This window comes from Apiotrichum porosum (genome assembly GCF_003942205.1).
Source record: "Apiotrichum porosum strain DSM 27194 chromosome Unknown scaffold_2, whole genome shotgun sequence".
Classification (NCBI taxonomy): Eukaryota; Fungi; Basidiomycota; class Tremellomycetes; order Trichosporonales; family Trichosporonaceae; genus Apiotrichum; species Apiotrichum porosum.
In genome coordinates, this window is record NW_021167109.1 from 457,115 (window position 1) to 469,759 (window position 12,645).

The window sequence follows — 12,645 nt, forward strand, 5'->3', positions numbered from 1 at the left end:
CTGTAGCATCCCATTTCTTATAGTGGGCCAACGACGCCGGGGCCATTGCCAATTGCCACATGCAAGGACCTTGCGAGCGAGACGAGGGCAAACGGTGTGCCGCCAGGAGCCACAGGCCACGAGTGGGAACAGGACAGCACAGTGGTGCCGGGTGTGGTGTGGCCTTGTGCCACGGTGCCGCGGTCGCTGACCATGGTTGATTCCATCGTTGCATAGCGACGACACCCTCGGCCCACGCTACACCGCCCCAACCATCCTCTGCGTGGCGCGGTTCCGGTCCATTGCAGATACAGATACGCGTCCAGATACAGATATAGGCGTCTTGGCAGGTCCAAAGTGGCCAGTGGCAGAGGTCGCATGACGGACGTGGACCGGATTGCCTTTCATCCTTCCATCCTTCTGACGTACATACGTGCGAGCTGCCGAGCGGGCGTTTCATGTCAACCTGACAACTTTGACATGGCCGGCCTGCACCAGGGGCAGATATCTCGTTAATCTCAGTGCCCATCGCTTTGGGCGGACACGTACGGCCCATCAGCAGTGTGGTCGTGACATGACATGAGCGTGCATATACATTCGGGGTATCTTATGCAGGGTATGGAACGTATGGAGGAATGGCGTCGTGCGCCCACAACGTGACGTGTCTGGGAGAGGAGAGAGAAAAAGAGGGAGAGAAGAGGGTGCTGGCCGGTTCGGTTCCGGCAAAGCCATGACGGGAGGCGACTCAATCGAACAAAGGGAGGTGTGGGTGGAAGAAGGGGAAGGGAGAGGCGGTGGAGGCCGCAATGAACGGACCGTCACACCACAGCATACACAGGCCGATGGGCGACGAGAGGTTGTGGCGAGGACATAAGGCCAGACACGTTATACCGTTGGCTCCATGCACTACGCGCGGGGACCACCGAGCGCCAGTTTGATCTTGACTGGAGCAGGAGCCGATTCGGTCGGGGTCGCTGGCGGTGCGTCCATCGCGCCGTACACGCCATAGGGGGTAGGTGCAGAGACGGGCGTTGTCGTAGGCGACGGCGCCACGTTGCCTTGGAACTTTGGACAGTTGCGGTTGGCCTTTGTGTGGCCGTACGCGCCACACGCTCCGCACTTGCGCTTGCCCTCGCCCTCGGCGACCTCTGGCAGCTCGCCCTTGCCGGCATACTTTTTGCGCTGCTGGCGACGCTGCTGGTTCTTCTTGAGACGGATGACTTCCTGGCGCAGCGCCTGGATCTTGAGCTCGTCCTCCTCGATGTCGCCCGAGGGCTTGAGGTGGTCGAGCTCCTCGGTGAACTGGGCGAGCTTGCGCTCCTCGACGCGGCGCAGGTAGCTCTGGATGACGGCCGGGTCGCGCACAATCTCGACGGTGGGCTTGCCGCGGACCGTACGGTTGATACGCAGCACCTTGGCGGCACCACGGTCGTTACCGGTGAACTGCGACTCGCCGTCGTACGAGAACGCAGAGGGCGACTGAGGTGCGTCCATGGGGCTGTCAAAGCCGCCGGGAGTGGCGGCCAGGCTGCCGGCGCGAGAAAAGTGGCCTCGTGACTCTGGCTTGCCGCCAAAGCGAGCCGCAAGGCCAGCAGGGTTGTTGGCAGTCGCCGGCACCTCGTCGTCGGCAGTGAGGGATGGTGCATTGGCGTTGGACAGCGCGCGGGACTGCAGGTCCCACACCTTGCGCTTCTCCTCCTCGTAGATGCGGTTCTGCTCGGCGTTGCTGATCTTGACGGGGCCGCCGCCAGCCTTGGCCTCGGCTTCGAGTCGTCGTCCTTCCTCGGTCTCTCCCTTGCGCAGAAAGTAGTTTTTCATGTTGGTCTTGAGGAAGCTGAAACCCTCGCCACGACCAGTCGGGTCACCGTCACCGTGAACCAGGAGCCACGCCTTTTGCGCCTCGGCCTTTTTGTAGTTGAGAGTCGTTGCCCAGACGGCGAGCTGCTGTTCAATGTCCAAGCCCTCGCCACCTTCGCCCAACTCGTCGTCGGCATTCCCCTCGGCCGTCTTGGTGTAACCGGCGTCGCGGAGGTGCTGCGCTCCGACCTGCATTGCCTCGTACAAGCAGACCATTTCGGGAGTGACGAGCGCTTCGACCTCGCCACGCTCCGTGGGGAAATCGTAGGTGGGGTTGAGCTTCCAGTAGCCAGAGTGGAAGCCGGCATCTTTGTCGTACTCGAGGAACTCGTTGCCCTTGATCTTTAGACGCTGGCGCATTTGCAGCTCGGTCTGGTCAGGGAAGTACTTGATGAGACGGGACAGCTTGACTCGCTGCTTGGCGGGGTCGAGGTTCTTCTTGATCAAGATCCACGCGACAATCATCAACCTCAGCTTGGCCGTGTTGGTGTTTTTGCGTGCGTGCGGTCCCGGCACCTCGGACTCATTGGGCAGGGTCTGGCCCACAGTGAACACGTCCTTAATTTCGCGGATGTGGTATGAGGTGTGTCCATTGATCGTTTGCCTGAGGGGGTCAGACTTGAGTCTTGCTTGACGAGTGGCATTTAACTCACCTGATTACCAAAAAGTCTGTTGGTTCGGACTGGTGTTTGAAGATCGGAGCACGCAGAAGGTGGTTGTGGATCACCTGGGTCACCTTGCCTGGGTCCACGTAACCAAGGAGGAACGGCTCAGCGTCGCCGACGTTGAGGATGGACGGCTGGCCAAGCTCGAGCTTGGGCACAGTCTCGTCCTTGTCGTCCTTTTTGCGATAATAGTTGACAATCGTTGTACCCATGCCAAAGTTGGACATCATGGGCGGGTACTCTTCTGAAAACTCCAAGAGGACAAATGGGCCCTTTTCAGTGAGACTGAGGTCCTTGGTGGTCTTGAACTTTTCGGCAGGGTCGGCCACCATCTGCTTTGCCTTCTTCGAGCTGGACGGGTTTCCCTTGAGCTTGCTGAACGACAGCCACACGCCGCTGGGGAACTGGAGGGGAGGGCGGTGCCATGCGCGTGCCTCGTTCTTTGACAGCGTGGTCTTGTAGAACGGCATCTGGAGCACTTTGGCAGGGAGAGAGTGGAAGACCTCGATGGCGCCAAACGTTTGACGGATGCGGTATCGTGACGCGCGAGTGTGCTCGTACAGGTGGTCGTTGGACATGTTGAACAGGTCGAGCTTGTTGGTCGCTATTGGCGCGTCTTCCTTCTTCTCCTCACCGCGCAACGCGACGGTGTCCTCCGTCTCCTCGTGCTCCTCGATCAAGTCGGTTGACACGCGTCGTGCGTCCCAGATCACCTCGTCGAGCCATTCTGCAGACTCGAGGTGTTCGTTGCGCAGTTGTAACGCATTGTGGCCCATGGGTGGGGCTTCCTCACTGTCGCTGATCAGCTCACGACTGCACCATCCACTTACATTGAACACAACACAATGTCACTCTCCCAATCCGCAAGATCCAGCATCTTGCTGCTCTCAGCGCTAGCGTCAAAGCGCACGCTTTTTGGTGGTTTCGTCATCTCCACCCGTCGTCGTTCCCGGGAGTCTTTGATCCATTCTGGGTCGAAGAACTCGCCGATGGGGTTCAGGTAGTTTGGTTGTCGAGGGTCAATCGCGGGGAGGGGAGGGAGGTTGGGCAACAGGAATGAGAGGGTAGGGGATGGCGCCTTGGCAATGTCCACTGCAATGGCAACTGATTGGGTCAGCATATTGACGACAACGAAGGAAGAACACCCACATTCCTCGTGAGGCAGTCCAGAGAGCAGTCGTCGCTTCTTGCCAAGCAACGTCGCGTTCAAGCTCAAGAGGTCGCCTGGCGTCTCGTAAAAGATCTCGCTCATCTTGAGCATTGTTCCAGGCGCATAGTCGGGCCATGCACGCTTGATGAGGTCCTTTTCGCCTTCCTCGCGCTGTCGACGCTTCTTCTTGGCTTCGGCAGACGGTCCAGCGGCCGTGCCAGCAAGCTCGGCCGCGGCGCGACGTGCCCAGCGTTCTTCCTCTGCCTTGATGGCGGCCTGTTCGCGGATGCGTGCAGCCTTGTCGTCTGCCGACTCGTCTGGGAGCGATGCCTCGCTGACGTCGTCCATAAACTTGCCCTCGTCCGTGTCGACGGCGGCGGCCATGTCACGCGCTCCGGCTCCCTCTGTCCTTTCGAGGAATGCATTGAGGGAAGCGCTGTCGACACCGACCTCTGCGAGGACGGCACCGAGGCCGAAAGCGGAGCCAAGGGCGTCGTCGTTGTCGTCCATGACGGGCAGGAGGGGGGTGGTTGTTGTTGGTGGTCTCCGGGAGGTGAAGGTGGGGTTGGTGTCCGGGGTAGACGAGGCGGGCGGCGAACAATCAGGACTCGAGGTCATATATACTTCCGCACGTTAAATGGGGGTTCCGGATAAAACTGGTGCCACGCTAAGCCTGGCGGTGGCCTCGTGTTTGTGTACAGGCTCTGACGGTGTCGGGCGAAGACGACGACGACGACGACGACGACGAGCGAGATGGTGTGGGTTTCATGCACTGCTGATTTCACTACATCCACATTACGTCGCTCACCTGTACATACCGAACATAATCATCTCTATTTAAACCCTCGCATACCACGCCCGATCTCCCGGGGCTTGTTTGGAAGACAACGGAACGATACCGAATCCCCCCAAGACCGAGAGACATAGCGACCGTCTCAGACTCGTCCCGACACACACCACGCACAAAGGCTCTCCTCTCGCTTAGTGGCAAAGGTGCCAAACAAGCCAAGCCACCCCAACCCCCCACCCCCCCCATACCCCCATCTCAGGCTCCACCTATTGTGTTGCCACCTCACACTTGCTCATGATTCAGCTTTCCGAAATGGTCGGCGGCGAGCTACCCGACGACGACATTGCGCTCATCGCCACGCCGCTCCAACTACCTAATGGCGTTGTTATCCCGAACCGCCTGGTAAAGGCGTCCATGGAGGAAGGTATCACCGGCGGGCTGCCTGGAAAGCGACACCGCAGGCTGTACCGCCGCTGGGGCAAGGGCGGCTGGGGCGGAGTCATGACGGGTGAGTGCTGTTCTCAACTGTCCTCGTTTGCCACTGTCCGAGGCTGCTTTGGGTCATGTCATGTTGACGCGCAACGCGCCCAGGAAACGTCGCCGTCGACTCGTCACAGCCAGCAACACCGCACGATCTGCGGGTATACGACTCGCCACACACCACGCCGCTGTATTGCGAGCTGCACGACGCGCTACTCGCCGACGCACCCGAGCCACGACCGTTAACGCTCGTCCAGCTCTCGCATGCTGGAATGCAGAGCAGCGCAACGTTTGGCCTGGCGCGTGCACCCTGGGTACCGGCACTGGCGCCCGTCAGCGATCGCCCAAGTCTGGGACGGGGCCCATTTGCGTGGTTCCTCGAACGCGCGTTCTGGCCGACCAAGAGCCGAGCGGTGGTCGACCGCGCAGAGTGGCTCGACATTGCCGGCAAGTTTGTCGATGCAGCGCAGACAATGGAGGAAGCTGGCTGGGGCGGTGTGCAAGTGCACTCGGCTCACGGTTACCTTCTTGCCGAATACCTCTCTCCATTGGTAGGTGCTGAGCCATTGGCGGTCTGCTAACGTAGCAGACAAACCCCCACCCGCGTCCACTGCCGGGCGTCCCCCACTACATTCCTCTGCGCCTCCATCTCCTCTGGCTAATCTTGACGGGGATCCACGCGACGACAGAAAAGCAGTTTGTCAAGTCTGTCAAGATCAACTGCTCTGATTTCGTCCAAGGCGGTCTTGACGAGGAGCAGGCTGCCGAGGTCATCCGCGAGGTCGTCTCGTGGAAGCTCGTCGACATTCTCGAGGTGTCGGGCGGCACATACTCCAACCCTGGTGCGTACACTCCTCCCTACCGCAACAATGCTGACATTGCCTCGTCTTTTTTCAGCATTTACTGACCCCCCACCCGCCAACGCCCGCGAGTCCCTGTTCTCGTACTTTACCCAAGCACTCATCCCCACCCTCCCGCCCGTACCCCACGGCCCGGCCATCATGCTCACGGGCGGGCTGCACGACCGCGCGCTCATCGCGTCGTGTATCCGCAGCCGGGCATGCGACCTCGTGGGCATTGCGCGCGCGGCCGCGCTCGTCCCTGACCTGCCGCACCGCGTCCTCCTCAACCAGGACCTGGACGCCAGCAAGGCCCGCGTAAACGTCGCGGCCATCCCGCACGGCGACCTGGTCAAGTGCGTGCTCGGCGGCGGCGGCATGTCGGGGCTGAGTCCCGGCCGCATCAAGCTCGTGGGCGCCAGCGTGTCGACGTTTTGGTTCGAGTGGCAGATGGCCGCCATAGGTCGCGGAGAGGACCCCGACCCGGCCCTCGACTGGATCAGCGGCATCTTCCACAACTGGCTCTGGTACGACCTGTGCTCTGGCGGCCCGGTCGGGTGGTATAAGCGCTGGATGGGGGAGTGGTGAGGAGGTGGGGAGTGCATGTGGGACGGAGGAGGCGTTGTCAATATCAGTCACAGTTATTCTCGCATGGCATGCATATCACGTTTTACTTTCAGCGGCGGCTGTTGATCAACGCTACTGCAGAGCTTTTGAGCCATGTCTGGCGTACGTGGCGGTTTAGAGGTTGGGCGAAGTGGGAGGCATCGCAAAAGCGGCATAGCGATGGAACGAGGGCGGCAGATATGGCGAGGATGAACAACGCGATGCATCGAGGCGGTTGGCTCGTCGCATACCGACAAGGACAATGTCCTGGTTTGCAGGTAGCCTGCCCATCAAGGAGCCAACATTGCCTGCGACAGTCAGCTTCATGACATAAGCGTCGAATTTGAGCTGTACACACCGAGGGAACGCGCAAAAGCGGCCCGTAACACCGAACAACTCGTGCTCGTCGGTGGTCTCGGAGAGACAGTGCCCATGCCAGCGAGTGACGAGGCCTTGGAACGGTACGTCGAGGTGAAATCCGGCGGCGTGATGGAGCAAAGTGCACACGTCTACTGTCGCAGACATCCAGCCTGAAGCCTCCGCCGCCACACCCACAGCAACCACCAACGCCGTCATGGGACAGTGCCAGCCTCAGACACGAGGTCAAGCACACGGTACCCACGCCGCGCACGACTGTCCACCCGCCTAGCGCTTTCCACGACGCTTGGGCTTGATCTCCTCCTCCTCGAACACGGGGTCCGGCCCCGCAAGCTCGAGCTGCACAATCTCCTCCCACTCGTGTGCAATGTTCCACCGCTCGCCTGCGCGGCCGAGATCGCGCCACCGCTCGAGGGCGATGCGGGACGTCTCAAACGGCGTAGATGGGGAGAGGAGGATGCCGGCCAGGGCGGTCAGTTCTGCCAGCTGTGCAGCGTGGGCGGAGAGGATGGGCGGGAGCGAGTCGACTGCATTTGTCAGTGACGAGAGGAGAGGGAGATAGGCAGAGCAGTTGTTGATCCAAAGCATGAAGGAAGTCCAAACAACTGGGGTGAACCACTCACCAAAGTTCTCCAGAGTCCACGACAGCCACAGCGGTTCCGAGAGGACAAAGTCCCATGTCTGGGTCTTGCAGGCGTCAAAGAAGACCTTTTCCGCCTGTTCAATGAGGGCAGCGAGCTTGGAGAGAAGGCGTTCCTGGGGGTCAGATGACTTGGCATGCACGCCACATCTGAAAACTCACAAGCTTGGTGAGCGTTGCCTGGAGGTTTGTCCTGGCCATGACCATCTCCTCGATGTGTGGCACGATGGACGGCCGCTCGGGTCCCTCTGGAAGGAGAAGAATGTTGCTGTCATGTTAGAGCTCCGTCATCGTTAATTCAGCTCACTCCATCTCTGTGCCCTCGTCGATACACCCCTTGCCGGCGCGCATGCCGTCGTGGAGAATGATCTCGTCCCATGTGTTGATGACATTGCGCACTTCGCCAATGACGAGCTTGAGCATGCGGTGGTGGGTCGTCTCCAGCGGCTTGAGAGGGGAGGCCGGGGCAGGAGACGGCGAGGGGGATGGGGAAGAGCGCGAGCGCTGTGGTGTCGATAGCGAAGCTAGACGGGACGACATTGTGGATATATGGTCAAAGGTGATGTCAAGATGGTTGGGCCAGACATGTCGAGATTTCCAGCATCCGTTCAGCAGCGGCAAGTGTCGCGCCGGTCACGTGATCCACTTCTGCTGCCATCCGCCCTCGTCCCTACTTCTCCCTGGTTGCGCCGCCGCCGCCTCGCCACCCGGCAGCCGCATAATCGTGCGGCATTGTGCGCTCATTCTTCACATCTCACATCTCCACAGTCCCGTCATCCTCCCCCCAAACACCACTGCTGCAGGCTGCAGCCATAGACACTCGCGGCTCTAGACATAGCCTGCGCGACGAGGCTATTGTCCGCCCTCACTTCACTTGAAACCCACAAAACAGGTGCCAACAACACACCACCAACTTCGTCCCCTCTTCCTCCATCTTCCCCCGTCGCCGCCATGCTCCGTCGTGTGCCAGCTCTCCGCCCGCGCGTCGGCGTCTCGCCTCGCGCCGTGCTTCCGTTTGCGGCGCGGCAGATGGTGCCGCTCCGCGTCACGGTGCCCAGCCGCGCACTGCATGCTCGTGCCATCTCGTTTGGCACCCTCCCGCGCATGATGGCCCGAGCGTTCCGAGTCCCCCTGTACGGCGCGGCGGTTGGAGCCGGCGGCGTGGGTTACGCAAACTACAAGTTTGAAGGTGGGTGCACCGGTCCCAATTGATACCCATGCTAAGCTGTATTTCACAGGTGTGCGGACTGCCACGCAAGACATGCTGTCACAAGTGACGGACACGCTGGGCTCGGCGTACGACACCACGTCGTCGGCACTGTCGAGCGCATTCGACACCACATCCAACACGCTGGGTGCGATCGGTTCGACCGTGTCTGGCGGTGTCACGGGAGCAGCAAACGAGGCCCAGAGCCGAGCCGACGCTTTCCGGCAGGGGACAAAGGAGTGGTGGGAAGCGTTCACCACCCAGTTTGTCCGCGAGGAGGTGAAGGCGGACGAGGACAAGGGTGGACGCAGCAGCGAGGCTGAGAGCTCGGAGCGGACAAGAGAAGAGCGTAATGACCGCGGTCGCCCCAACGAGGAGCCAGAGGGTCCGTCGGGCGAGGAGGCTACTGTGCTCGGCCTGAGCGCGGCTGCTGTTGTAGCCAAGGACAGCGACGAGGACAAGGCCGCGGCCGACCCCTTTAGCGGTGGCGTTGGCCAGGAGCACCAGCTCTTGCAGCTCACTCGCAAGCTCATTGAGATTCGCACTGTGCTTCTCAGTGTTGACCAGAGCGATGCGCTCAAGCTGCCGTCCATTGTCGTCATTGGCTCGCAGAGCTCGGGCAAGAGTTCTGTTCTCGAGGCGATTGTCGGACAAGAGTTCCTCCCCAAGGGCGACAACATGGTCACTCGCCGTCCCATCGAGCTCACCCTTATCCACACTCCCGTGAAGAAGGGCAGCAACCAGCCCTCCGAGTACGGTGTCTTCCCCGACATGCCCCACCTCGGCAAGGTCACCAACTTTTCCACTGTCCAGAAGACTCTGACCGACCTGAACCTCTCGGTGCCCGCCGAGGTGTGTGTGTCTGACCAACCGATCCAGCTCCACATTCACTCCCCGCACGTGCCCGACCTCACCCTCATCGACCTGCCTGGCTACGTGCAAATCTCGTCCCTGGACCAGCCCGAGACGCTCAAGGAGAGCATCTCCAACCTGTGCGACAAGTACATTCGCGAGCCCAACATTATCCTCGCCGTCTGTGCTGCCGATGTCGACCTTGCCAACTCGCCTGCTCTGCGTGCGAGTCGCCGCGTCGACCCTCTGGGCACGCGCACCATTGGTGTCGTGACCAAGATGGACCTCGTCAGCCCGCAGGCCGGTGCGCAGATCATCCGTGGCGACAAGTACCCGCTGCACCTGGGCTATGTCGGTGTGGTGTGCAAGGCGCCCAAGAGTGGCGGCATGTTCAAGTCGCTGCGCAGTGGCGGTGACGACCGCGTGACGACCGCTGTGCTCAAGCGCGAGGAAGAGTTCTTTGGCGGCGAGAACGGCCGGTACTTTAACCAGCGCGGACGCGACGGCGACAAGCTCATGACCGGTACCGACACTCTGCGCCGGCGGCTCATGGACGTGCTGGAGACGAGCATGGCCGGCAGCCTGCACGGCATCACTAACGCTGTGCAGCTCGAGCTCGAGGAGGCCAGCTACCAGTTCAAGGTGCAGTACAACGACCGTCGCACCACGCCCGAAGCGTACGTTGCCGAGACGCTCGACGCGCTCAAGGCCCGGTTCAAAGAGTACACGTCGCAGTTTACCAAGCCTGCCGTGCGGGCCAAGCTCACGAGCATGCTCGACGACAAGATGATGGACATTCTCGAGCAGCTGTACTGGAACGACGAGCTGCGCGCCGGCGAGCTCTCCAAGCTGGCTGACGACCGCAAGATTCCCTCTGGCGAAGACCTCGACCCGTACTGGCGGTACAAGCTCGACACTGCGTCGTCGCTGCTCACAAAGTCGGGTGTGGGGCGCGACTCGACGGGCCTGGTAGCCGACGGCCTGCGCGGCCTCATCGACTCGATCGCGACGGGCGAGCCATTCACGTTCCACTCGTCCGTCTCGGAACGCATCGTCGACTTTTCGCACGCCATCCTGCGCGAGCGCGTCGGCCTCACGGCCGACCAAGTGGAGAACTGCATCAAGCCGTACAAGTACGAAGTGGAGATGGACGGGCGCGAGTGGGAGCTGGGCCGCGAGCGCGCCGACCAAAAGTTTACCGACGAGATTGTCATGTGCGACTCGAAGCTGGCCGAGATCCGCGGCCGCGTGGGCGGCAGCCGCCGCCTCAACGGCCTGATCAAGCATGTGGCCGAGCTGGAAAAATTCCAGCAGGAGAGGCGGCGGCGCGCGGCGGCCGCGCTACAGACGAGCGACGGCAGCGGCAGCGATGACAAGGACGCGGCGGTCAACGACGCCGACGCGCCCGTCCTCGACGCGTACAAGTATTCCCCTGCCCAGGTCATCGATGGTGCGTTGCGTTGTGGAAAAAAATACAAGAGACGTCCTCCGCTAACACCACCTCTACAGGCCACAACGCACTCCTCCTGACCAACCGGTTAGGCCTGCTCAAGCTGCGCCAGCAGGCGATCCGGTCTCGCCGGTGCCGTTCTGGGCCAGACCAGGCCGCTTTCTGCCCCGAGACGTTCCTCGCTGTCGTTGCCGAAAAGCTCGCATACACCAGCACGATGTTTATCAACATTGAACTCCTGGAGCAGTTCTTCTACCAGGTGGGTGGAATTGGAATTCGGGGGGGGGGGGGGGGCTTTGAGCGCTTGGTTTGCTGACGCGACACCTTGTTCTTTCTCTTCTGCAGTTCCCGCGTGAGATTGACTCGCGTATCCTGTACGACCTGGACCGCGACGAGATCAAGAAGTTTGCGCTGGAGAACCCGCGCGTCCGGACGCACCTGGAGCTCCAGGACCGCAAGGACAAGCTCGAGCAGGTGAGTGGAGACGATATACTGTTTGGAGCAAAGCAAAGCAAAACGCTTTGGGTCGGGCCCCGCTCGGCAAGGGGGGGCCTGGTTGCGGGGTTCCGCTGGAGCCAGCCTCGTGCGGCTGGCAGCTGGCAGGAGGCGCGGCACGGTGTCGCCTGTCCGCCTGTCCGGTGCACGGCGCTGTACATCCTGTGCGACGCGGCTGGTATCTGATACACGACACACGCGGTCTTGGGGATATCCGCCAAGCTCGCGTGGCGACACCCGCTGTCTGGTTTACCGCTTTACCGCTTTCGCTCCCGACCTGGCTTGTGGTGTTGCTCGACCTTTGCTGTATTTTTTTTTGCTGCACTCGTGCTGACCAGGCACTCCCAGGTGTTACGCTCGCTCCAGTCGCTGGTCAACCTCCAGGCCGACTCGCCGCGGCACGGCGCAGATGGCCGGAAGCGCGATGGCGGCCTCTTCTCCAAGTTCATGTAGGGAGAGGGAGAGGGGGCCGGGGGGGAAGGACGACGAGGAAGAGAAGGTTGCTTTAAAGCACACATCACATAGGTTTAGTATTTGCCGGTTTCTGCGTGGTGTAGAAAGAGTGCCACGCCGCTGCCACTTGATGTATTTCATACTGCTCAAGAGACATGGCACAGGGGTACAGCGGTACAGCGGCAACGCTGCAACCTGGTGCCAGTGATCCAGTGACCGCTAGACGCGTCGCAGCGCTTTCGTGAGTGATATGCCGGCAGACGCACAGGGTATCAGGGGACAACCGCATCGCCGTCCGGATGCATTCTCACTGCTCTCGTTTGACAGAGTGCTGCTTTGGCCCCAGAGCCCACGTAACACCTGGCCTTGATGATGTCTTGTGCCATGGTCCTTTACACGACGACGACGACACACTTCTGAGCTCGCTGAGCGAGCTGGCCAAGCGTCAGTGTGTGAGGTGTGGGTGAGAGAAGACTGCGGTTGGAGGGTGTCGCCCCGTGCGATATGCATTCTCCCATGCTGTGTCGTTTACATAAATGGACGTGATGGGGGCAGTGAACCGAGGTTCGATTCTGGCACGCGGCCGGGGGGAGGGGCTATGAAAAGCTGTAAACCTTGCTCGCGCGATCACTCGTCTTTTGTCTGTGATGTCTGCTCGGTGAAAGTGGTGTCTTGGCTGATGTGATGGCCCACCTCACCCCCTCCCCCAGGCATCCACAATGAACACACACACACACACACATCCCCGCTGCACGAAAAAAAAAAAAAAAAGCTCTACTAAAAATCCCCCCCCCCCCCCGGAGT

General features: G+C 60.9%; 4 protein-coding genes across 4 annotated transcripts; 2 read left to right on the forward strand and 2 right to left on the reverse strand.

The window, feature by feature from the left end:
- Nucleotides 1–885: 885 nt before the first annotated feature.
- On the reverse strand, nucleotides 886–4,161 carry EHS24_004141 (uncharacterized protein; the record flags this gene model as incomplete). Its single annotated transcript, XM_028619767.1, has 4 exons — nucleotides 886–2,440; nucleotides 2,490–3,293; nucleotides 3,332–3,605; nucleotides 3,651–4,161. 4 exons carry the CDS (start codon nucleotides 4,159–4,161, stop codon nucleotides 886–888), a joined length of 3,144 nt encoding a protein of 1,047 aa, XP_028478739.1.
- Nucleotides 4,162–4,753: 592 nt separating this feature from the next.
- EHS24_004142 (uncharacterized protein) lies at nucleotides 4,754–6,348 on the forward strand (the record flags this gene model as incomplete). Its single annotated transcript, XM_028619768.1, has 4 exons — nucleotides 4,754–4,949; nucleotides 5,033–5,472; nucleotides 5,616–5,763; nucleotides 5,819–6,348. The coding sequence occupies 4 exons, from the start codon at nucleotides 4,754–4,756 to the stop codon at nucleotides 6,346–6,348; spliced, it is 1,314 nt and encodes a 437-aa protein (XP_028478740.1).
- Nucleotides 6,349–7,011: 663 nt separating this feature from the next.
- Nucleotides 7,012–7,924, reverse strand: EHS24_004143 (uncharacterized protein; the record flags this gene model as incomplete). Its single annotated transcript, XM_028619769.1, has 3 exons — nucleotides 7,012–7,500; nucleotides 7,547–7,652; nucleotides 7,692–7,924. 3 exons carry the CDS (start codon nucleotides 7,922–7,924, stop codon nucleotides 7,012–7,014), a joined length of 828 nt encoding a protein of 275 aa, XP_028478741.1.
- Nucleotides 7,925–8,491: 567 nt separating this feature from the next.
- On the forward strand, nucleotides 8,492–11,841 carry MGM1 (dynamin-like GTPase mgm1; the record flags this gene model as incomplete). Its single annotated transcript, XM_028619770.1, has 5 exons — nucleotides 8,492–8,573; nucleotides 8,623–10,893; nucleotides 10,953–11,152; nucleotides 11,239–11,367; nucleotides 11,737–11,841. 5 exons carry the CDS (start codon nucleotides 8,492–8,494, stop codon nucleotides 11,839–11,841), a joined length of 2,787 nt encoding a protein of 928 aa, XP_028478742.1.
- Nucleotides 11,842–12,645: the final 804 nt, after the last annotated feature.